The sequence below is a fragment of the Oncorhynchus masou genome, chromosome 27 (assembly GCF_036934945.1).
Source record: "Oncorhynchus masou masou isolate Uvic2021 chromosome 27, UVic_Omas_1.1, whole genome shotgun sequence".
NCBI lineage: Eukaryota > Metazoa > Chordata > Actinopteri > Salmoniformes > Salmonidae > Oncorhynchus > Oncorhynchus masou.
The window spans coordinates 52,054,129-52,079,004 of NC_088238.1; the positions used below are offsets into that span (position 1 = coordinate 52,054,129).

Below are 24,876 nucleotides of genomic sequence, written 5' to 3' on the forward strand. Positions count from 1 at the left end.
TACTATTTCTTTGCAACTCTGCCTAGAGGGCCAGCATCAAAGAGTTGCCGCTTCACTGTTGACATTGAGACGGGTGTTTTGTGGCTACTATTAAATGTCTACACTGTATATCGGATCAATTTGATGTTATTTTAATGGATATATATATGGATATAATGGATATATATATATATATATAAATAAAGAGTGTTTGGGTCCACGTGGGTCTGTTTTGACCCACCTCCACTGTAAGGATAAATTACGCAATGCACTTTCAAGGGGTGCCCTGAGTGGGTTTTAGTTGCAGCTATGATGCAGTAAAAGAGTGTGACTACTTACAGTACCAGTCAAAAGTTTGGACACACCTACTTATTCAAGGGCTTTTCTTCATTTTTTACAATTTTCTGCATTGTAGAATTATGGCAAAGACATCAAAACTATGAAATAACACATATAGAATCATGTAGTAACCCCCTCAAAAAAATATATATATATTTGAGATTTTTCAAAGTAGTCACCCTTTGCCTTGATGACAGCTTTGCACGCTCTTGGCATTCTCTCAACCAGCTTCATGAGGTAGTCACCTGGAACGAATTTCAATTTACAGGTGTGCCTTGATAAAAATGAATGTGTGGAATTTCTTTCCTTCGTAATGCATATGAGCCAATCAGTTGTGTTGTGACAAGGTAGGGGTGGTATACAGAGGATAGCCCTATTTAGTAAAGGACCAAGTCCATGTTATGGCAAGACTAGCTAAAATAAGGAAAGAGAAATGACAGTCCATTATTACTTTAAGACATGAAGGTCAGTCAATTTGGAAAAACCATCAAGCGCTTTGATAAAACTGGCTCTCATGAGGACCGCCACAGGAAAGGAAGACCCAGAGTTACCTCTGCTGCAGAGGATAAGTTCATTAGAGTTACCAGCCTCAGAAATCGCAGGTGAATAGATTATCTCCGCATGTGTCTGTGATTTATTTAGAATTCAAGGTGCACTTAACCAGCAGGTCTACCACATCATTCTGCGGCAATAAGCCATCCCATCTGATTTGCGCTTAGTGGGACTATCCTTTGTTTTTCAACAGGACAATGACCCCAAACACACCTCCAGGCTGTGTAAGGGCTACTTGACTTAGAAGAAGGGTGATGTAGTGCTCCATCAGATGACCTGGCCTCCACAATCACCTGACCTCAACCCAATTGAGATGAGTTGGACCACAGAGTGACGGAAAAACAAGGGCTCAGCACATGTTATTTCATAGCTTTGATGTCTTCACTATTATTCTATAGTACAAATCAAGAAAATCCCTTGAATGAGTAGGTGTGTCCAAACCTTTGACTGACTGACTGAGTATGTGACTGACTGACAAGGGTGTGGTTTCTGATTTCATTAAGCAATTAATATCCCATCATGCTTAGGGTCATGTATAAAAATGCTGGGCAGACCATTATTTTGGCTACCATGGCTATCCCCCCATAGAATGACAATGCCCCCATCCACAGGCCACGAGTGGTCACTCAATGGTTTGATGAGCATGAAAACAATGTAAACCATATGACATGGCCGTCTCAGTCACCAGATCTCAACCCAATTAAACAGTTATAGGAGATTCTGGAGCGTTTTCCACCACCATCAACAAAACAACAAATGATGTAATTTCTCGTGGAAGAATACTTTTGTTTCAAAGTAGACTGGTTTAGCCCACTTAGCTTGAGCAATCTTTTCCTTGTCTCTCTGTCTCCCTGATGAGGGCTCCGGTCCCCCTCCCATCCCCATCCCCCTCCTGTCCACCTCCCTTCCCCTTATCCTCCCGTCCCCTCCTATCCCCCTCCTGTACCCCTCCCCTCCCCACCCATCCCCTTCCCGTCCCCCTCCCGTACCCATCCTGTACCCCTCCCGTCCCCCTCCTGTCTCCCTTCCCGTCCCCCTCCCATCCCCTTCCCGTCCCCCTCCTGTCTCCCTCCCGTACCTCTCCCATCCCCTTCCTGTCCCCCTCCCGTACCCATCCTGTACCCCTCCCATCCCCCTCCCATCCCCTCCCCGTCCCCCTCCTGTCCCCCTCCCGTACCCCTCCCATCCCCTTCCCGTCCCCCTCCCGTCCCCCTCCTGTCCCCCTCCCGTACCCCTCCCATCCCCTCCCCGTCCCCCTCCTGTCCCCCTCCCGTACCCCTCCCATCCCCTTCCCGTCCCCCCCATCCGTACCCCTACCCATTCCAATGACATCCTTTTTTCCCCTTTCAATAACATTTTATATTTACATTTTAACATCTGATTTGACTGGAATTCAGTCCAATGACTAGGTTGTAGGTGGTCTGCCATTTTATCACTCAACTCTAACATCAAACAAAAGCTATTCATGAAAAGTGCTTATAAGTGCTGAATAACCCACTCTATACCCTACCAGAAATACTGATCTAATATCCTTGGAGCACATTCATCTGAAGCCACTGTCCTATAGGAAATGGCCATCCTCCAAGTACATCATAGCACTCCTTAATAATAAATCCTACCCATAATGCATCATTGGTCCATCCCCGTTCCATTTAGCTCAGTGGAGCATCAAAGTCACATTGCTAGGGTTCAAGTTTTGAACCTCTACTGCACTTTGAGTAGTCACATTGCACAACTGCTATACGGTTCAAGTTCCACACCATTCTACTCCAAGTAGCAAACTATGGGGCAGAGCCTATGCCTGTGTGTTCCTGACCTAGTGTTCCTAAGCTGGAGCCAGTCTGTCTAAGCCCTGCCAGACTGCCACATCCATGGCCCCTGGTACACTGGCCCTTAAGACAGGCACGGCTGGGCCCTTAAAGCCTTTGGTGGAGGGAAGAAAAGTGCTGAGTTGCTCAGAGACCTGGCCTCCTCACAACTCTCTTTCTCCCTCTCCTGTCATTCATTTGTGCCATCACTCCCTCCCCCTCTCTCTTGTTCATTTGTGCTCATTTTTCTCTCCCTCTCTCTCTCCCTCTCTCTCTCCCTGTCTCTCATCCCCTCTTCCTCTCATTGTCTCTCTCTCCCTGTCTCTCATCCCCTCTTCCTCTCATTGTCTCTCTCTCCCTCTCTCTCATCCCCTCTTCCTCTCCCTCTCTCTCATCCCCTCTTCCTCTCATTCATCCCCTCTTCCTCTCCCTCTCTCTCATCCTCCCTCTCTCTCATCCCCTCTTCCTCTCCCCTCTCTCATCCCCCTCTCTCTCCCTCTCTCTCATCCCCTCTTCCTCTCCCTCTCTCTCATCCCCCTTCCTCTCCCTCTCTCTCCTCTCTCTCATCCCCTCTCCCTCCTCATCCCCTCTTCCTTTCCCTCTCTCTCATCCCCTCTCTCTCTCCCTCTCTCTCATCCCCTCTTCCTCTCCTCTCTCTCATCCCCTCTCTCTCTCCCTCTCTCTCATCCCCTCTTCCTCTCCCTCTCTCTCATCCCCTCTCTCTCTCCCTCTCTCTCATCCCCTAGCAGTTAGAGAGGCTTGGAGGTAAGAAAGGGTAAGGAAAGGCAGGTAGACTTTAAAAGGGTTGAGCTGCACTGCAGGCTCCTCCTGTGCCGACCTCTGTGAGGCTGGGACAAAGAGACCCGTGGCTGGGAGAACTGAGCTGCTCAGACACCCTGGCTCTCTGGTTCTCTCTCTCTCTCGCTCTGGCTCCAGCCTGCGGGATCAGTATGGGTCAGCACTCAGCCACTTCTGTTAAATGCCTGGCAGCAAGAGCACAGGGGAGGCCGGAAATAGTCATTGTATCTCCTCTTTTATTTCTCTACGTTTCCCACTCCGTATCTTTCTCTTTTTATGTTTCCTTTCTCTCTATTTCACTCTTTCCGTTTCCCACTGTTCTGTATCTCCATCTATCTCTTTACATTTTTTCTCTCTCACTCTTCTCTCTCTTTTTCTCTGTTTCCAACTCTTTCTTCTCTTTACCTCAGCACTACATTCTCAGATGTACTTTGGCTGAATTTCTACCACACGACAAGGAGGCTATGAGCGTCTGATGCTTAGCTTATGTGTGTGTGTCATCCGTAAGTCAATGTGTGTCATCTCAATCTACAGTAGAAGTAGGAAGTTTACATACACCTCAGCCAAATACATTTAAACTCAGTTTTTCACAATTCCTGGTGTTTAATACTAGTAAAAATTCCCTGTCTTAGGTCAGTTAGGATCACCACTTTATTTTAAGAATGTGAAATGTCAGAATTATAGTAGAGAGAATCATTTATTTCAGCTTTTATTTCTTTCATCACATTCCCAGTGGGTCTGAAGTTTACATACTCTCAGTTAGTATTTGGTAGCATTGCCTTTAAATGGTTTAGCTTGGGACAAAGTAGCCTTCCACAAGCTTCCCACAATAAGTTGGGTGAATTTTGGCCCATTCCTCCTGACAGAGCTGGTGTAACTGAGTCAGGTTTGTAGGCCTCCTTGCTCGCACACGCTTTTTCAGTTCTGCCCACAAAGTTTCTATGGGATTGAGGTCAGGGCTTTGTGATGACCACTCCAAAACCTTGACTTTGTTGTCCTTAAGTCATTTTGCCACAACTTTGGAAGTATGCTTGGGGTCATTGTCCATTTGGGAGACCCATTTGCGACCAAGTTTTAAATTCTTTACTGAAGTCTTGAGATGTTGCCTCAATAAATCCACATAATTTTCCACCCTCATGATGCCACCTATTTTGTGAAGTGCACCAGTCCCTCCTGCAGCAAAGCACCTCCACAACATGATGCTGCCACCTCCGTGCTTCATGGTTGGGATGGTGTTCTTCGGCTTGCAAGCCTCCCCCCTTTTCCTCCAAACATAATGATGGTCATTATGGCCACACAGTTAAATTTTTGTTTCATCAGACCAGAGGACATTTCTCCAAAAAGTACGATCTTTGTCCACATGTGCGGTTGCAAATCGTAGTCTGGCTTCTTTATGGAGGATTTGGAGCAGTGGCTTCTTCCTTGCTGAGCGGCCTTTCAGGTTATGTCGAAATATAGGACTCGTTTTACTGTGGATATAGATACTTTTGTACCGGTTTCCTCCAGCACCTTCACAAGGTCCTTTGCTGTTGTTCTGGGATTAATTTGGAATTTTCATGGCAAAGTACGTTCATCTCTAAGAGACAAAACACATGTCTTTCCTGAGCGGTACGACGGCTGCATGGTCCCATGGTGTTTATACTTGCGTACTTTTGTTTGTACAGATGAACGTGGTACCTTCAGGTATTTGGAAATTGCTCCCAAGGATGAACCAGACTTGTTGAGGTCTACACATTTTTTTCTGAGGTCTGATTTCTTTTGATTTTCCCATAATGTCAAGCAAAGAGGCACTGAGTTTGAAGGTAGGCCTTGAAATACATCCACAGGTACACTTCCAATTGATGTCAATTAGCCTATCAGAAGCTTCTAAAGCCATGACATCATTTTCTGGAATTTTCCAAGCTGTTTAAAGGCACAGTCAATTTAGCGTTTGTAAACTTCTGACCCACTGGTATGGTGATACAGTGAATTATCACAATTATCACCTCTCATTCTGAGGGTAGGGGGACATCGCTACGGAAACACTCCCCTCTCTCCTCTTGTGCCCCCCTCTCTCTGTGCACCTCTCCTTTTTTCCTCTCCCTCCCTCTCCCTCTCTCTCTCGCTCTCTCTCTCCTTCATCTCTCCTTGCTCTCATTCTAATTTCACCACTTCCTTCCTTCCCTACCTAACTCTTTCCCCACTCCCCTCTTCCTCCCCCTCTCTCTGTGTACCTCAAAATGTTTATCTCTCTCTCTAAGCTCCTTTCTTCTCAGGCACAGCCAGGAGCTAAAGCCATGAGACAGCTTTACTGGTGGTGTTCTGCAAACACCCTGGATCAGGAAAGTGTGTTGGGACAGTGTGTACTCAACTGGTCATAATGATGTAGTTACGAGGCGACAGATATGGCAATCATCTGGAGACAGCCCAGCTATAGGGAATTGAATGTGGGATGACAATGTGACTAGTCATGTAAGGAACATAGTGCTTCTGCTCCTGTTAATCCTCGGCTGGTGCTGTAGATAGAGGCACATAGATAGAAACATACTGTACACACTAGCCCAGAGCAATACTCTTAGTTGCAACTTAAATAAAATTATAGCCATCTTGGTAAAGGTAATACTTAGTGTGTCTCGTTTCATCGACTTCCACGACAGAGGAGGAGGAGAGAGGCTCACTGGCCTCACACTGTGCTAAACACCATCATATAACCAGGGGAGAGGAGGAAACCTGTTATATGGGAACTTAAAACCATCAGAACACAAGATTCCTAACCCTTGAGCTCCTGTTGCTCTGCAGCCAGTCGACTAAAATGCAAAAACGTCAAGGTCTTGTTGTTGTACGTTGGTTGTGGGGATATAAATGGGTCTATCTGAGGAAAGACCAAACTCACGCTCACACTACCCCGAGACGACTTCCTACTCCTTATAGGAGGTAACTGTCCTGCTCTACCATCAATACTAAACCGGGACTACTTCCTACTTCTTATAGAGATAACTGTCCTGCTCTACCATCAATACTAAACCGAGACGACTTCCTACTCCTTATAGGAGGTAACTGTCCTGCTCTACCATCAATACTAAACCGAGACGACTTCCTACTCCTTATAGGAGGTAACTGTCCTGCTCTACCATCAATACTAAACCGGGACGACTTCCTACTCCCTATAGAGGTAACTGTCCTGCTCTACCATCAATACTAAACCGGGACTACTTCCTACTCCTTATAGAGGTAACTGTCCTGCTCTACCATCAATACTAAACCGGGACGACTTCCTACTCCTTATAGAGGTAACTGTCCTGCTCTACCATCAATACTAAACCGGGACGACTTCCTACTCCTTATAGAGGTAACTGTCCTGCTCTACCATCAATACTAAACCGGGACTACTTCCTACTTCTTATAGAGACTGTCCTGCTCTACCATCAACACTAAACCGGGACGACTTCCTACTTCTTATAGGAGGTAACTGTCCTGCTCTACCATCAACACTAAACCAAGACTACTTCCTATTTCTTATAGGAGGTAACTGTCCTGCTCTACCATCAATACTAAACCGAGACGACTTCCTACTCCTTATAGGAGGTAACTGTCCTGCTCTACCATCAATACTAAACCGAGACGACTTCCTACTCCTTATAGGAGGTAACTGTCCTGCTCTACCATCAATACTAAACCGGGACGACTTCCTACTCCCTATAGAGGTAACTGTCCTGCTCTACCATCAATACTAAACCGGGACTACTTCCTACTCCTTATAGAGGTAACTGTCCTGCTCTACCATCAATACTAAACCGGGACGACTTCCTACTCCTTATAGAGGTAACTGTCCTGCTCTACCATCAATACTAAACCGGGACGACTTCCTACTCCTTATAGAGGTAACTGTCCTGCTCTACCATCAATACTAAACCGGGACTACTTCCTACTTCTTATAGAGACTGTCCTGCTCTACCATCAACACTAAACCGGGACGACTTCCTACTTCTTATAGGAGGTAACTGTCCTGCTCTACCATCAACACTAAACCAAGACTACTTCCTATTTCTTATAGGAGGTAACTGTCCTGCTCTACCATCAATACTAAACCGGGACTACTTCCTACTTCTTATAGAGGTAACTGTCCTGCTCTACCATCAACACTAAACCGAGACGACTTCCTACTTCTTATAGAGATAACTGTCCTGCTCTACCATCAACACTAAACCGGGACGACTTCCTACTTCTTATAGAGATAACTGTCCTGCTCTACCATCAACACTAAACCGGGACGACTTCCTACTTCTTATAGAGGTAACTGTCCTGCTCTACCATCAACACTAAACCGGGACAACTTCCTACTTCTTATAGAGGTAACTGTCCTGCTCTACCATCAACACTAAACCAAGACTACTTCCTACTTCTTATAGAGGTAACTGTCCTGCTCTACCATCAATACTAAACCGAGACAACTTCCTACTTCTTATAGAGGTAACTGTCCTGCTCTACCATCAACACTAAACCGGGACAACTTCCTACTTCTTATAGAGGTAACTGTCCTGCTCTACCATCAATACTAAACCAAGACTACTTCCTACTTCTTATAGAGGTAACTGTCCTGCTCTACCATCAATACTAAATCGAGACAACTTCCTACTTCTTATAGAGGTAACTGTCCTGCTCTACCATCAACACTAAACCGGGACAACTTCCTACTTCTTATAGAGGTAACTGTCCTGCTCTACCATCAACACTAAACCGGGACAACTTCCTACTTCTTATAGAGGTAACTGTCCTGCTCTACCATCAATACTAAACCGAGACAACTTCCTACTTCTTATAGAGGTAACTGTCCTGCTCTACCATCAACACTAAACCGGGACAACTTCCTACTTCTTATAGAGGTAACTGTCCTGCTCTACCATCAACACTAAACCAAGACTACTTCCTATTTCTTATAGAGATAACTGTCCTGCTCTACCATCAATACTAAACCGGGACAACTTCCTACTTCTTATAGAGGTAACTGTCCTGCTCTACCATCAACACTAAACCGGGACGACTTCCTATTTCTTATAGAGATAACTGTCCTGCTCTACCATCAACACTAAACCGAGACGACTTCCTACTTCTTATAGAGACTGTCCTGCTATTGTCTCCATCACTTATATCTGACAGACAAACAAACATAGGTGTAAAACCAATCTGAGGGAAATAGTGGCCCATATGGAGAGATACCCCATCTGTCTGACCTTAAACACCCAGACCTGGTCTCTCTGTGTGAGACCATGAAGGTTTTATTGGGCCTGCATCTGGGGAGAAGAATTCAATAATGCTGTTCTGAGGGCCTGGAGGGGACAGGGGTGGTACTGTGTCACTTCGTGTTTGTCCTCTGTCTGGGGTGGGGTATGCTGTGACACGCTCGCACACACGCACACACACGCGCACACACGCCCACACGCACACAGTACGGAGCAACGGCATGAACTCTAGAGCTTTCCCCCAAAAATATCAACAAAGGTATTTGGTTGTTGAATGTTTGACCCACCTCAGCTTCCTCACACTTTCTGTTCTTGTAAAGCCTACCTTGGGAATCTGAAGCTGAGGTTGTTGAATGTTTGACCCTCCACAGCTTCCTCACACTTCCTGTTCTTGTAAAGTCGGCCTTGGGAATCTGAAGCTGAGGTTGTTGAATGGTTGCTATTTGCTGCAGTTGAACTGAGGGCAGTTCTCAAAACCCAAGATGTAAAATTGATTATTTTCAGAAAGCCAGTCTACCTGTTCTCTCTTATTCAGTGGTTAATATTTTACTTTCACACCAAGGACGGTGGTCTTGCAATGTAATATGTGTGTTTTTTTACTTCTTCAGCTAGTACCTCAGCTCCCTGCAACGCTATGACAGCGAACCCCCCCTCTACCCCTTCCCTCCCTCCCTCCTCTGGGAGAGCTTATCTTTCCCCAGTCTGTCCCTGTTACCGGTTGCCCTCCAAATCTCCTGCCCACAGTCTATGAGATGAGGAGGAGTCCCCCTCATCTCCTCCAGCCAGCCATCTTTTCTCTCTCAATGAAAACGTGTTGTCTCTCGTTGAATGACAACAAAGACTGAAGAATTCCTACTATTGATCAATCCTCAGCGAAGGGGTGTAGACTTCAGCTACCGGCCTCAGCTTGCCTCAAGAGAAAATGTTGTGTCCCCGATCAACCCGAAAAAACCCTCGCCGAAGTCCAAACCCAACAAAAGCGTCACAAAATGTCGTCATAATATATGCACCTACTCTTCCGAACTGTTTTGGCCGGGAAGCAGGCACATGCATTTACAGACGCTATGGCTGCGCAGAGATGCTCTCTGCACTGATCCAAAATGGCCATGAGAGACCATTTTCCTATAGTGTAGACAGAAATAAATCAGCCAGATATACATTAATGGAGAATCCGGACCGCATTTTTAATCTCTATCTGGAAATTGTTCGACTGTGGCCATTCAGTCTGCATCGGCAGTTGATCTCGTTCTTGGTCGACCGGTGGATATGACATATTCTCCCCGATAGATCATTAGTTGTAATAAAGGCCTTTGATCTTTATCATTCTGGTAAGAGTGCCTTGAGTGTGCTATGTCCACACAGGTCTACCATTTTATGACTTGTGTAAGTTCATAAGTAAGTTCTGTTCCATTTTTCGGAGGGATTCCTTCAGACAAACTCAATGGATTAATAATAATTTGTGTCACAGGCTTCTGTTCCGACGCCATTCTTCCTCCTTCTTAAAATGTTCCCCTCTCCCCTATTTCACTTCACACACCCCCTGGGTTAATTAGAAGTCCCCCTTCCTACCTCCTTTCTTCTATCCCTCCGTCCCATCAGAGCTTTGCACTCCTAATGCCCCGCAGCTCCGCTTTTCCTCAGGAAGACTTGAGACAGACAGACAGACAGGGAACCTTCAAAGAGACACTCTAAATATACTGTGTATGTAGCCAACATAAATGAGTAAAGATAATCTGCCTAGCGCCCCCCCCGTTCCCCTCAAACCCCCTCATCTCCTCCTCCTCCACCCCACCCCAAACACACAACGCAACAATAGCATCAGCCCCAACAACTAAACCGACAAACAAACAAACTCTAAAACCTCGATCAGCAGGAGGGGAGAGAAAAAGCGAAACGCTCGACTGACAAAATAACAACGCCGACAACAACAACAACAACAACAACAACAACAGAGGAAGAAAAGAGGCCTTCGAATTCAATTACAATGAAATGAAAGTCAGAGATAACATGCTGGTGTCAACAGGCTGCCCTGCTACTGTGTTCTATTCTGTGTTTTATTATTCTGTGTTCTATTCAGTGTTCTATTCTTCTGTGTTCTATTCTGTGTTTTATTATTCTGTGTTTTATACTTCTGTGTTTTATTATTCTGTGTTCTATTCAGTGTTCTATTCTTCTGTGTTATATTCTTCTGTGTTCTATTGTTCTGTGTTTTATTATTATGTGTTCTATTCAGTGTTCTATTCTTCTGTGTTCTATTATTCTGTGTTCTATTCTTCTATGTTCTATTCTTCTGTGTTCTATTGTTCTGTGTTCTATTGTTCTGTGTTCTACTGTTTTGTGTTCTATTTTTCTGTGTTCTATTCTTCTGTGTTTTATTCTTCTGTGTTTTATTCTTCAGTGTTATATTCTTCTGTGTTCTATTGTTCTGTGTTTTATTCTTCTGTGTTTGATTCTTCTGTGTTCTATTATTTAGTGTTCTATTATTCAGTGTTCTATTGTTCTGTGTTCTATTATTCTGTGTTCTATTCTTCTATGTTCTATTCAGTGTTCTATTCTTCTGTGTTCTATTCTTCTGTGTTCTATTGAGTGTTCTATTCTTCTGTGTTCTATTCTTCTGTGTTCTATTCTTCTGTGTTCTATTGAGTGTTCTATTCTTCTGTGTTCTATTCTTCTGTGTTCTATTCGGTGTTCTATTCTTCTGTGTTCTATTCTTCTGTGTTTTATTCTTCTGTGTTTTATTCTTCTGTGTTCTATTCTTCTGTGTTATATTCAGTGTTCTATTATTCAGTGTTCTAATATTCAACATTTACATTACATTTAAGTCATTTAGCAGACGCTCTTATCCAGAGCGACTTACAAATTGGTGAATTCACCTGACATCAGTGGAACAGCCACTTTACAATAGTGCATCTAAATCATAAGGGGGGGGGGGGTGAGAAGGATTGCTTTATCCTATCAATGTTCTATTCTTCTGTGTTCTATTCTTCTGTGTTATATTCAGTGTTCTATTATTCAGTGTTCTATTATTCAGTGTTCTACTCTTCAGCATTCTATTAATCTGTGTACTATTCTTCTGTGTTCTATTATTCAGTGTTCTATTATTCAGCGTTCTATTCTTCTGTGTTCTATTCTCCTGTGTTCTATTCTTCTGTGTTCTATTATTCAGCGTTCTATTCTTCTGTGTTCTATTCTCCTGTGTTCTATTCTTCTGTGTTCTATTATTCAGCGTTCTATTCTTCTGTGTTCTATTATTCAGCGTTCTATTCTTCTGTGTTCTATTCTTCTGTGTTCTATTCTTCTGTGTTCTATTCTTCTGTGTTCTATTCTCCTGTGTTCTATTCTTCTGTGTTCTATTATTCAGCGTTCTATTCTCCTGTGTTCTATTATTCAGCATTCTACTCTCCTGTGTTCTATTATTCAGCATTCTATTCTTCTGTGTTCTATTCTTCTGTGTTCTATTCTTCTGTGTTCTATTTGGTGTTCTATTCTTCCTGGTTGTGATACATGGACCTCTGTCCTAGTGCTGACGGATGAAGAGAGGATCTAGATTTTCTCTGCAGGAGACAATGGAGCCAATGTGTGTGGGTTGGATCACCACGGTGACAGAGGGTTCAGAGTGAAGAAGGTTAGTGCTATTCTGGATCCTTGAGACATCCCTAGCCTAACCTTAACCCTTACCTAACCCTAACCTTAAACCTTACCTTAACCATGTTAAACTTGAACTTCAATTAGACTTTTCAGATAGGATGGAGAGGCAGTGTTACTCCTGGATATCACTCCACAGAGGCAGGGTTTGGGATTTCATACTGTGGACTGGGTGTATTTTCTTAGAGTTAACCAAAAACAAACTTTTGTGAACTTTTTCTCATCGAACCATGAATTCCCTAGAGACAGTAGTAATTGGCGCAATAGAATGAGACAACAGGCACGCAACAGGAGAATCAACCAGCGAGCTCAAACTTTTACTGGAGAAAAACCTCAATTTGAATCAGACCTTTCTGAATGATTCTGAAACACCATGAGAACCAGTCTCTTTAGCTAACGTTCCACTCCTTGTCCTTGCCAAAGACACATGACATGGACTACAGGGAGTCGGTTAGCTGAAGAGACGGGACCCCAGGCTAGTGAAACACCTATTGGTGTGTAAGAAAAGCATCATTATTAATATGACAATTCAACCATTACTGAATAATTCCTTGCCTTCCGGGATAATGGTTCAGTGTGGATAGATCCAGCTCAGTATGATCAGGGATCAGAAACAGAAAATGTCTTCCTTGTAGTCACCATGGTGGAGGGAGTTAACTACTGTAGAATACAGTAGAGAGACACCAAGTGAGAGTTGTTGTTTTGGCAACAATAATATAACCAATATATCTAATATGACCAACCATTTTACTTGTCATTGGCTATTCATGATTAAGTAGCAGTAGGACTGCTATCTAATACATGACTGGGTGGTATACTGACTCATAGAAGATGATGCCCTGCAACAAAACAACCATATTATTTTACTCTCTCACTTTCTCTCCCACTGTATTCCTTTAGTTCATCTGATACTTTAATCCCTCCCTCCCTCCCTCCCTCCCTCCCTCCCTCCCTCCCTCCCTCCCTCCCTCCCTCCCTCCCTCCCTACGGTCCTACCTGAGGGGAAGCGTTCGATGACGGGCTGGCTGTCCACCTGCAGGGTAGCGTTGCCACCGCTGCGTGTGAAGCGCACCACGTGGTATTTGCCATCGCTCACCATCACCGCGCTCTCCTCGATGACAATGTCATCCGTTCCCACGTTGAAGATGACGCCGATCCTTCCCTGTTCCTAGGAGGGAGAGAGAGAGACAGAGAGACAGAGAGAGAGAGAGAGAGGGAGAGACAGAGAGAGAGAGGGAGAGAGGGTTAGAGGGAGAGAACACGTTTCATCTGTGTTCCCGTGTGTACAGGTGAAAGGTGTGTCCAGTGTCTGTATGTGAACAAGCAAGTTTCAAACCCGGGTCCAGGTCTTCCGGTGGAGCTTAGGACCATGTTATCACCCTGAGCTAAAGCCTACAGTCAGCATTATCTCCGGAAGCTGTCACCACATTATTTTCAGATCTCAGAAAAGATTACCCATCACTTTTGTGTAGTTCAGCAACCCAGGTTTACTAAACATTAATGAAAGGGCTATCCAAGTATGTATTTCCATAAAGTCTGTCCAACATAAACCTTCTACAGCATGACAGGTACCGTGCAGTGGCCAGTGACCCCGTGTGTGTTCTGATCACTGTTGGGGCATAATGGTGGGCAGTCATGCTTCAGCCAGGTTGAGTGTAGAATGGACTACTCTATTACATTTAACATTCACCACCCTCTCTCTCTCCTCCTTTACCTCTACCTCTACTCTCCTTCTCTCCCTTTACCTCTACTCTCCTCCTGTACCTCTACCTCTACTCTCCTCCTCTCTACTCTCTACTCTACCTCTACTCTCCTCCTCTCCCTTTATCTCTACTCTCCTCCTATACCTCTCTCTCTCCTCCTCTCCATCTCATCCTCTCTCTCTACTCTCCCCCTCTCCCTCTACAACTACTCTCCTCCTCTACCTCTCTACCTCTCTCTCTCTCTCTCTCCTCCTCTCCATCTCCTCCTCTCTCTCCACTCTCCTCCTCTACTCTCCTCCTCTCCCTCTACTCTCCTCCTCTACCTCTCTCTCTCTCCCATGTATTAGTGTTGACAGCCTCCTACTGCATCAACTTTATTACAGTCTACCCACCTCTCTCTCTCCTCTCCTCTTTACCCCCCCTCCCCTCCTCCCCCAGCCCCTCTCCTTGTAGTAACCATGGTGGAGGGAGTTGACATAACTACTGTAGAATACAGTGGAGAGAGGGACACCAAGGGAGAGTTTTTGTTTTGACTGTGCCTGTTCACTGCTGTGGTATGACAGACGCTTCATTCCCATTGGCCCCCTGTCCGTGCCTTTTCCCACAGCACTTCCTGGTTTGACACAAGAGGTCAAGCTCGTTTGCTGGAGTGGGTCGCGGCGCGCAGCACGCCGCTATCTGTCCTCTCCAGACCCCCACTTCGCAAACATCTCCATTGATTGCTTTATCTAATTAGCTATGTGGATTTATTTAGTGGAAAACCTTCCTCACATGCCACCATTGTGTGAGGTTCAACCATGGCTTTAGCTTGGAGCACTGTTTGAATTATTCATTCAATATTTTAGGAATATATACAAATAGCTGCTAAAATGTTAAAAGGACTAAAGTATTGAGTTAATGGAGTAAATAAGAGCAAGAGGTTGGAATGTAAATTAATGAGTTGTGTAATCACAGTCAAATTTGTGCATTCTAACACGTACTTCGGGGGGATAAAAGAGTAACATTATTTAACGGGAAGTGCAATTGGTTAACATGGACGATTAAGACCCTAATTGTGGTGTTGTCACTGGTTGTGCTCGGAGCACGATTAATGCCTTTAAGGGCTCAACAGTGGCTGAGCCACATGTAACCAATCAAGCTGTCTGTTGGGCGACTGAAGCTTGTTCATTTTGAATAGTGTCACCTACTGCACCCACTAAAACAGAGGCTTAAATACAACATACATATCCATTGAGTTGAATTGTTGACATTAAACAGCTACTTTGATGGGGGAAAACTGATGGAGCGGTGACCTACATCCCTTAGTGGACCGCAGGGATGTCAATTTAACGCATTCAAAAGGGTACATGGCTCCTTGGCACTTCATCAATCAATTATTGACTGTCCAGAGAATCCATATTACCCTACCTGGCTTCCTGTGTCTACATCCACTACTGGCTTCCTGTGTCTACATCCACTACTGGCTTCCTGTGTCTACATCCACTACTGGCTTCCTGTGTCTACATCCACTACTGGCTTCCTGTGTCTACATCCACTACTGGCTTCCTGTGTCTACATCCACTACTGGCTTCCTGTGTCTACATCCACTACTGGCTTCCTGTGTCTACATCCACTATTGAATAGCTGAGAACCAGCAGACATGGTGGCAATTGATGATTGATGCCACTTTATCAAACCACCGTTTTACTCCCAGAGAAAAGCAACAAAATGGCGGAGGTTAGCCAAATGCTAACAGAGTGCAGTGTACAGTAGCTGAGGACTTTTCCCGCCACACCACTGCCCGCCCACAATGAAGCGCTAAGGCTAATTGCATTACCTTTTTCATCAAGAATTAATTCAATGTTCCACTGGGCAATTCTTTTCTCTGGGAAATGAGTCTCTTGTTTTTGCGTATTAGCAGAGGGGAAGAGCACGGAGGAAACATTATTTGTGAGAGATTAGAATACAGAGAGATTAGCATTAATGTTCCTCAACATTAGGGCTTCTTCTTCTCTCTCGCCGGAACTGGGGAATGTAGCAACTCCATTACACAAAGCAGCCGGCGGGAATCGCTGCTTTTTAAAGGTGAATTCTGTGTTGCCATAATGACATTTTAATGGACGTTCCATTAAAAGGGAGACTCCACTCAAAAACAATCTTTTGTTGTCATTAGTCCTCTGTTGATACAGTCCCTAAATGTGTTTCATTAGTCCACTGTTGATTCAGTCCCTAAATGTTTTTCAGTAGTCCACTGTTGATACAGTCCCTAAATGTGTTGTCATTAGTCCACTGTTGATTCAGTCCCTAAATGCTTTTCATTAGTCCACTGTTGATACAGTCCCTAAATGTGTTGTCATTAGTCCACTGTTGATTCAGTCCCAAAATGTTTTTCATTGGTCCACTGTTGATTCAGTCCCTAAATGTTTTTCATTAGTCCACTGTGGATTCAGTCCCTAAATGTGTTGTCATTAGTCCACTGTTGATTCAGTCCCAAAATGTTTTTCATTAGTCCACTGTTGATTCAGTCCCTAAATGTTTTTCATTAGTCCACTGTTGATACAGTCCCTAAATGTTTTTCATTAGTCCACTGTTGATTCAGTCCCTAAATGTGTTTCATTAGTCCACTGTTGATTCAGTCCCTAAATGTTTTTCAGTAGTCCACTGTTGATACAGTCCCTAAATGTGTTGTCATTAGTCCACTGTTGATTCAGTCCCTAAATGTTTTTCATTAGTCCACTGTTGATTCAGTCCCTAAATGTTTTTCATTAGTCCACTGTTGATTCAGTCCCTAAATGTTTTTCATTAGTCCACTGTTGATTCAGTCCCTAAATGTTTTTCATTAGTCCACTGTTGATACAGTCCCTAAATGTTTTTCATTAGTCCACTGTTGATTCAGTCCCTAAATGTTTTTCATTAGTCCACTGTTGATTCAGTCCCTAAATGTTTTTCATTAGTCCACTGTTGATTCAGTCCCTAAATGTTTTTCATTAGTCCTCTGTTGATTCAGTCCCTAAATGTTTTTCATTAGTCCACTGTTGATTCAGTCCCTAAATGTTTTTCATTAGTCCACTGTTGATTCAGTCCCTAAATGTTTTTCATTAGTCCACTGTTGATTCAGTCCCTAAATGTTTTTCATTAGTCCACTGTTGATTCAGTCCCTAAATGTTTTTCATTAGTCCACTGTTGATTCAGTCCCTAAATGTTTTTCATTAGTCCACTGTTGATTCAGTCCCTAAATGTTTTTCATTAGTCCACTGTTGATTCAGTCCCTAAATGTTTTTCATTAGTCCACTGTTGATTCAGTCCCTAAATGTTTTTCATTAGTCCACTGTTGATTCAGTCCCTAAATGTTTTTCATTAGTCCACTGTTGATTCAGTCCCTAAATGTTTTTCATTAGTCCACTGTTGATTCAGTCCCTAAATGTTTTTCATTAGTCCACTGTTGATTCAGTCCCTAAATGTTTTTCATTAGTCCACTGTTGATTCAGTCCCTAAATGTTTTTCATTAGTCCACTGTTGATTCAGTCCCTAAATGTTTTTCATTAGTCCTCTGTTGATTCAGTCCCTAAATGCTTTGCATGTCAGCAGTCAAGTTTTCAAGATATTGGACTTTCAAGAAAAAATTGTCACCGGCCACATCATCATGATGATGTAAAATGCAGAATATCTCTGGATGGAAAAGAACCATAATCCCATATAACTGGGAGAGTTCATGCCCATACAGTAACAGTGAAATGAAGGGAGAGGGGAAGGGGAAGATGGCTCAGGAACAGTACACACCTCTCTGTGGTGGAATACACACCTCTCTGTGGTGGAATACACACCTCTCTGTGGTGGAATACACACCGCTCTGTGGTGGAATACACACCGCTCTGTGGTGGAATACACACCTCTCTGTGGTGGAATACACACCTCTCTGTGGTGGAATACACACCGCTCTGTGGTGGAATACACACCTCTCTGTGGTAGAATTACACACCTCTCTGTGGTGGAATACACACCTCTCTGTGGTGGAATACACACCGCTCTGTGGTGGAATGCACACCTCTCTGTGGTAGAATTACACACCTCTCTGTTGTGGAATACACACCGCTCTGTGGTGGAATACACACCGCTCTGTGGTGGAATACACACCTCTCTGTGGTAGAATTACACACCTCTCTGTGGTGAAATACACACCTCTCTGTGGTGGAATACACACCTCTCTGTGGTGGAATACACACCTCTCTGTGGTGGAATTACACACCACTCTGTTGTGGAATACACACCTCTCTGTGGTGGAATACACACCTCTCTGTGGTGGAATACACACCTCTCTGTGGTGGAATACACACCTCTCTGTGGTGGAATACACACCTCTCTGTGGTTTCCCTTTTAAAGCTTTAGGCAGAGTTATAGGAGGATCCACAAGTCTCTCATTCCAAATTTGGTTGCATAACATTACCTTTTGGTCAAATTTTGTGTCCAGTAGGGTTTTAGAGTCAGGTGTTACAGTTATAAGAAGGGCCAAGAGTTGTTCCTGGCCACCTGATCTTACTAGTCATAACTGTAGGCCCTAGCCTAAATTTCCATCAAAATATATTGTACATTGGTGTCAGAAATGGGACGTAAAAACCTAGGCTACAGAGAAGCATTTCAGGGAAATGTGGAAATGTCCATGCAGGGAATGTGCACCAAGGCCCCTGCGTCTGTATGTATATATAGGTGTGTGCTGGGGTTATCAGTCCGTCCCTAAGGGGGCTTTGCCGTCGATCAGACAAAACTAAAGTGTGAGAGAAAGACATGAAGAAAGAGAGTGGCAAAGGTAGAAAATGAATGATAGAATAACAAACGGGGAAGAATGAAATAGCAATAGCTCATGAAAACAAGAACACGGGGAACCTGAATGATCTTTTGAGGTGCACTGTGATCAAAGAGTCTGTTGAAGATGTCAAGTTGGCTATTTTATTTTTTTTACACATCAGAAAAGTCCATTAAGATGGAGAGAAGTAAAAGACAGAAAAAAACGTTTTTCATGAATTGGTTCCCTGCATTTCTTCCCTAAGTGGCTCACGGATAGAACAACGGTTCCATTAGTAGGACTGACAGTCCTGCTTTCTCTCCTCTCTTATGCCCCAATCTCTACCCCTCCGCTACTCCATCTCTTTATTGTCCCTCTACGTGTGATGCCAGAAAAGACCAGGAGGAAGTGTAATGACGAACGAAGGAGCCAATCATGACTGCCAGTAGACGGGGGTTGACGGGGGATTGGTAGAGGATGACAATTATTTAGTTTACAAGGAATAATTCTGTATAATTTCGGTTTTACAGTGGAGTCAATGGAGAGAGACACAAACTGAAGTAGGTATGTGGATATATTGGCATGGAAATATACATTCAAAATAAATGTTTCATTTCTTAAAGTGAAAGTGGCCTGTATCACTGCTTAACCCACAGGGATGGATTTACATAGTATACCATGTCATCCTTATGTCATGCTACATATAGGGGGATGCCAGGATTATAACGGTAATGACTGCATGACGCTAATCAGAACTAGGAAATGAATGTTAGAATGGGCATAATGGGATTGAGTTAGTCAGGGGTCTCTCTCTCTCGCCCCATCTCCCCCCCATCTCCCCCTCTCTTGCCCCATCTCTCTCTCTCCCTCCCCATTCTCTCTCTCTCTTGCCTCATCTCCCCCCTCTCTCTCATCTGTCTCTCTCCCTCATCTCTCTCTTTCCCTCATCTCTCTCTCACTCCCCCATCTCTTGCCTCATCTCCACCATCTCTCTCTCATCTGTCCCCCATCTCTCTCTCTCCCCCATCTCTCTCCCCCATCTCTCACTTGTCCCCATCTCTCTCTCCCCATCTCTCTCTTGTCCCCATCTCTCTTGTCCCCATCTCTCTCTCTCCCCCATCTCTCTCTCCCCCATCTCTCTCTCCCCCATATCTCTCTCCCCCATCTCTCTCTCGCTCCCCCATCTCTCCCTCTCCCCCCATCTCTCTCTCTCTCTCCCTCTCACTCTCCCCCATATCTCTCTTGTCCCCATCTCTCTCTCTCCCCCATCTCTCTCTTGTCCCCATCTCTTTCTCTCCCCCATCTCTCTCTTGTCCCCATCTCTCACTCTCCCCCATCTCTCTCTTGTCCCCATCTCTCTCTCCCCCATCTCTCTCTTGGCCCCATCTCTCTCTCCCCATCTCCCCCTCCATCTCTCTCTCTCTCTCTCCCCCATATCTCTCTCCCCCATATCTATCTCCCCCATCTCTCTCTCCCCCATCTCTCCCTCTCCCCCATCTCTCTCTCTCTCTCTCCCCCATCTCTCATCCCATCTCTCCCCCATATCTCTCTCTGTCCCCATCTCTCTCTCCCCCCCTCTCTTGTCCCCTCTCTCTTGTCCCCATCTCTTCCCCATCTCTCTCCCCCATCTCCCCCATCTCTCTCTCCCCATCTCTCTCCCCCATCTCTCTCCCCCATCCCCCATCTCTTCTCCCCCATCTCTCCCTCTCCCCCATCTCTCTCTTGTCCCATCATCTCTCTTGTCCCCATCTCTCCTCTCTCCCATCTCTCTCCCATCTCTCTCTCTTGTCCCCATCTCTCTCCCTCCCCCATCTCTCTCCCCCATCCCCCATCTCTCTCTTGTCCCCATCTCCCCCATCTCTCTCTTGTCCCTCTCTCTTGTCCCCATCTCTCTCTCTCCCCCATCTCTCTCTCTCCCCCATATCTCTCTCCCCCATCTCTCTCCCCCATCTCTCTCTCCCCATATATCTCTCCCTCTCCCCCATCTCTCCCTCTCCCCCCATCTATCTCTCTCTCTCTCCCCATCTCTCTCTTGTCCCCATCTCTCTCTCTCTCCCATCTCTCTCTCTCCCCATCTCTCTCTTGTCCCCATCTCTCTCCCTCCCCCATCTCTCTCTTGTCCCCATCTCTCTCTCCCCCATCTCTCTCTTGTCCCTCTCTCTCTTGTCCCCATCTCTCTCTCTCCCCCATCTCTCTCTCCCCATCTCCCCCATCTCTCTCCCCCATATCTCCCCCTCTCTCCCCCATCTCTCTCTCTCCCCCATCTCTCCCTCTCCCCCATCTCTCTCTCGCTCCCCCATCTCTTGTCCCCATCTCTCTCTCTCCCCCCATCTCTCTCTCCATCTCTCTTGTCCCCATCTCTCTCTCTCTCTCCCCATCTCTCTCCCCATCTCTCTCTCTTGTCCCCATCTCTCTCTCACCCCATCTCTCCCCATCTCTCTCTTGTCCCCATCTCTCTCTCCCCCATCTCTCTCTTCCCCATCTCTCTCTTGTCCCCATCTCTCTCTCCCCCATCTCTCTCCCCATCTCTCTCTTGTCCCCATCTCTTGTCCCCATCTCTCTCTCCCCATCTCTCTCTCTTCCCCATCTCTCTCTTGTCCCCATCTCTCTCTCCCCCATCTCTCTTGTCCCCATCTCTCTCTCCCCATCTCTCTCCCCATCTCTCTCTTGTCCCCATCTCTCTCTCCCCATCTCTCTCTCTTCCCCATCTCTCTCTCTTGTCCCCATCTCTCTCTTCCCCATCTCTCTCTTGTCCCCATCTCTCTCTTCCCCATCTCTCTCTCTTGTCCCCATCTCTCTCTCCCCATCTCTCTCTTCCCCATCTCTCTCTTGTCCCCATCTCTCTCTCCCCATCTCTCTCTCTTCCCCATCTCTCTCTCTTGTCCCCATCTCTCTCTCCCCATCTCTCTCTTCCCCATCTCTCTTTCTCTCCCATCTCTCTCTCTCCCCCATCTCTCTCGGTCCCCCATCGCTCTCTCTTTCCCATCTCTCTCTCTCTCTGTGTTATGTAACCATAAAGAATAGGTTGGTATGTAAGACTAGGCTATACACCAGCAGTTCAACCCTTTTTACATTCACAGCTAAAACACTTCCAGGACTCATTTGTATGTTTGTCGTTATCTGCGGCAGTCACCTTGAGAAAGTGTCTCCCATCTCTTCATCTTAATAGCACTTTATCTCTCTCTTCCTCTCTCTCTCTGACTCCCTCCCTCCCCCTCTTCCTTTCTCTTCCCATGTATCTTATAGTCAGTGGTCCAGTATCTAATAAGTCCCTGCTCTGAGACAACGCCGTGAAACTGGGGCTATGACATAGGATCTCATTACAAATCGATCAGTCAGAGAACCTGGGAGTGGGAGGGAAACCATATCAGGCTGTGTGTGTGTGTGTGTCTGTCTGAGAGAGAAAGTGAGAGAGAATGTGTGTATGTGTGTCAGTGTGACTGACTCACACTAGTCACACTAGACATGCTCAGTTGTCTCATTCTTCCTGTAGCGTTGATCAACGACAGCATTATGTAGGATACTCTTTCCCAGAGAGATAATACATCCCAACACTTCATCCTGAACTGATAAGCACACACACGCACACACACACACACACGCACGCACACACACACACACACACACACACACACACACATACATACATGCACACACATACATACATACACACACACACACACGCACACACGCACACACGCACGCACACGCACGCACATACACACACGCACGCACGCACATACACACACATACACACACACACACACACACACATACACACACACACACACACACATATACATACACGCACGCACGCACGCACGCACACACACACACACACACACACACACACACACACACACACACACACACACACACACACACACACACACAGATAAACAAACATGGAAGGACTGCGGACTTGTGAGACACACACACACACACACACACAAATACTAGCCAGTGTACACAGATAAACAAACATGGAAGGACCCCTGCGGACTTGTGAGAGTGTGTCGTGCCAGTGTTATGTGAGTGTGTGTCGTGCCAGGGGTGTGTGAGTGTGTGTCGTGCCAGGGGGGTGTGAGTGTGTGTCGTGCCAGGGGTGTGTGAGTGTGTGTCGTGCCAGTGTGTGTTGTGCCAGTGGAGGTGTGTGTGCCAGTGGTATGTGAGTGTGTGTTGTGCCAGTGTGAGTGTGTGAGTGTGTGTCGTGCCAGGGGTGTGTGAGTGTGTGTCGTGCCAGTGGGTGTGTGCCAGGGGTGTGTGAGTGGTGTGTGAGTGTGTGTCGTGCCAGGGGTATGTGAGTGTGTGTCGTGCCAGGGGTGTGTGAGTGTGTGTCGTGCCAGGGGTGTGTGAGTGTGTGTTGTGCCAGGGGTGTGTGAGTGTGTGTTGTGCCAGTGGTATGTGAGTGTGTGTTGTGCCAGTGGTATGTGAGTGTGTGTTGTGCCAGGGGTGTGTGAGTGTGTGTTGTGCCAGTGGTATGTGAGTGTGTGTTGTGCCAGTGGTGTGTGAGTGTGTGTTGTGCCAGTGGTATGTGAGTGTGTGTTGTCAGGGGTACCAGTGGTATGTGAGTGTGTGTTGTCCAGGGGTGTGTGACCAGTGGTAGCCAGGGGTGTGTGAGTGTGTGTTGTGCCAGGGGTGTGTGAGTGTGTGTTGTGCCAGTGGTATGTGAGTGTGTGTTGTGCCAGTGGTATGTGAGTGTGTGTTGTGCCAGGGGTGTGTTGAGCATGTAGAGTTCATCCTGTGGCTTGGTTCCACCTGAACACACACAGCTGAAGTGGGACGTGTTGAATGGCTGACATGATGTTTGTATTTTGTCTGGGAGTGTGTGATCATGCGAGACAGACTTGAAGCTCTCGACAAGGATCAAAACAGTGTGTGTGTGTGGCTTTGTGTGTATGTGTGTATAAAGTATGGGTGTGTGAGTAGCCCATACAGGTAGCCTAGCGGGTAGCCTCGTGGGGATGCAGGTATCCTAGCGGGGCGGCAGGTAGCCTAGTGAGGAGGCAGGTAGCCTAGCGGGGCGGCAGGTAGCCTCGTGGGGATGCAGGTAGCCTAGCGGGGCGGCAGGTAGCCTCGTGGGGAGGCAGGTAGCCTAGCGAGGAGGCAGGTAGCATAGCGAGGAGGCAGGTAGCATAGCGAGGAGGCAGGTAGCCTAGGGGGCGGCAGGTAGCCTAGCGAGGAGGCAGATAGACTAGCGAGGAGGCAGGTAGCATAGCGAGGAGGCAGGTAGCATAGCGAGGAGGCAGGTAGCCTAGCGGGGCGGCAGGTAGCCTAGCGAGGAGGCAGGAAGCCTAGTAGTAAGAGCGTTGGACTAGTAACCGAAAGGTTGCTTGATCGAATCCCCGAGCTGACAAAATGTAAAAAATCTGTCATTCTTGCCCCTGAACAGGCAGTTAACCCACTGTTCCCTGGTAGGCTGTCATTGAAAATAAGAATTTGTTCTTAACTGACTTGCCGTGTTAAATATAAATAAAGTACACTGCTGCCACGACTCAAAATCAAGAGGAAACATAATATCCAAGCAGAGAGCAGAGTCAGAGGAAGAACATGTTAGAGGATTATATTAAAACCCTTCACAGAATACAACTGTCTTTCTGGAACTCAATCTATCTCCCACTGATTTCTCAGTGTTTCTACTTCGTCCACTGTGACTATGTCGGCTCCTAAAGACGGAAAATAAAATATCAAAAGTAGAAAGAAACAGAAAGGGAGAAAGAGGGGAGGAATAGAAGAAGTAATAACCAGAGGGAAAGGGAGAGGAAAACAGAGAGGTAGAGTGTAGGGGGAGGAGAAGTGGAGGTGATTCCTGGGCCGCAGCTCTGTGGTCCACTGTCTCTCACCTGTTCCCAGAAAGGGTGAAAGAGGGGAGAGCAGCCAGGAGAAAGAGGTCACGTCCTACTGTCTCTCTACCTGTTCACCAGCCCAGAGCAGGGCCCCTCTACTGTCTCTCTACCTGTTCACAAGCCCAGAGCAGGGCACCTCTACTGTGTCTCTACCTGTCCACCAGCCCAGAGCAGGGCTCCTCTACTGTCTCTCTACCTGTTCACCAGCCCAGAGCAGGGCTCCTCTAC

At 45.9% G+C, this 24,876-nt stretch overlaps 1 protein-coding gene across 4 annotated transcripts in view; it reads right to left on the reverse strand.

Annotated features, from left to right (window-relative positions):
- The window catches only part of LOC135516400 (neurexin-1-like), a 1,013,356-nt gene that overhangs the window by 46,190 nt on the left and 942,290 nt on the right, over window positions 1–24,876 (reverse strand). For all 4 annotated transcript variants that reach the window (XM_064940681.1, XM_064940678.1, XM_064940680.1 and 1 more), the window contains one exon: window positions 13,337–13,508. In XM_064940681.1, the coding sequence (XP_064796753.1) occupies window positions 13,337–13,508 (172 nt within the window). The remainder of the gene's footprint in view (window positions 1–13,336; window positions 13,509–24,876) is intronic.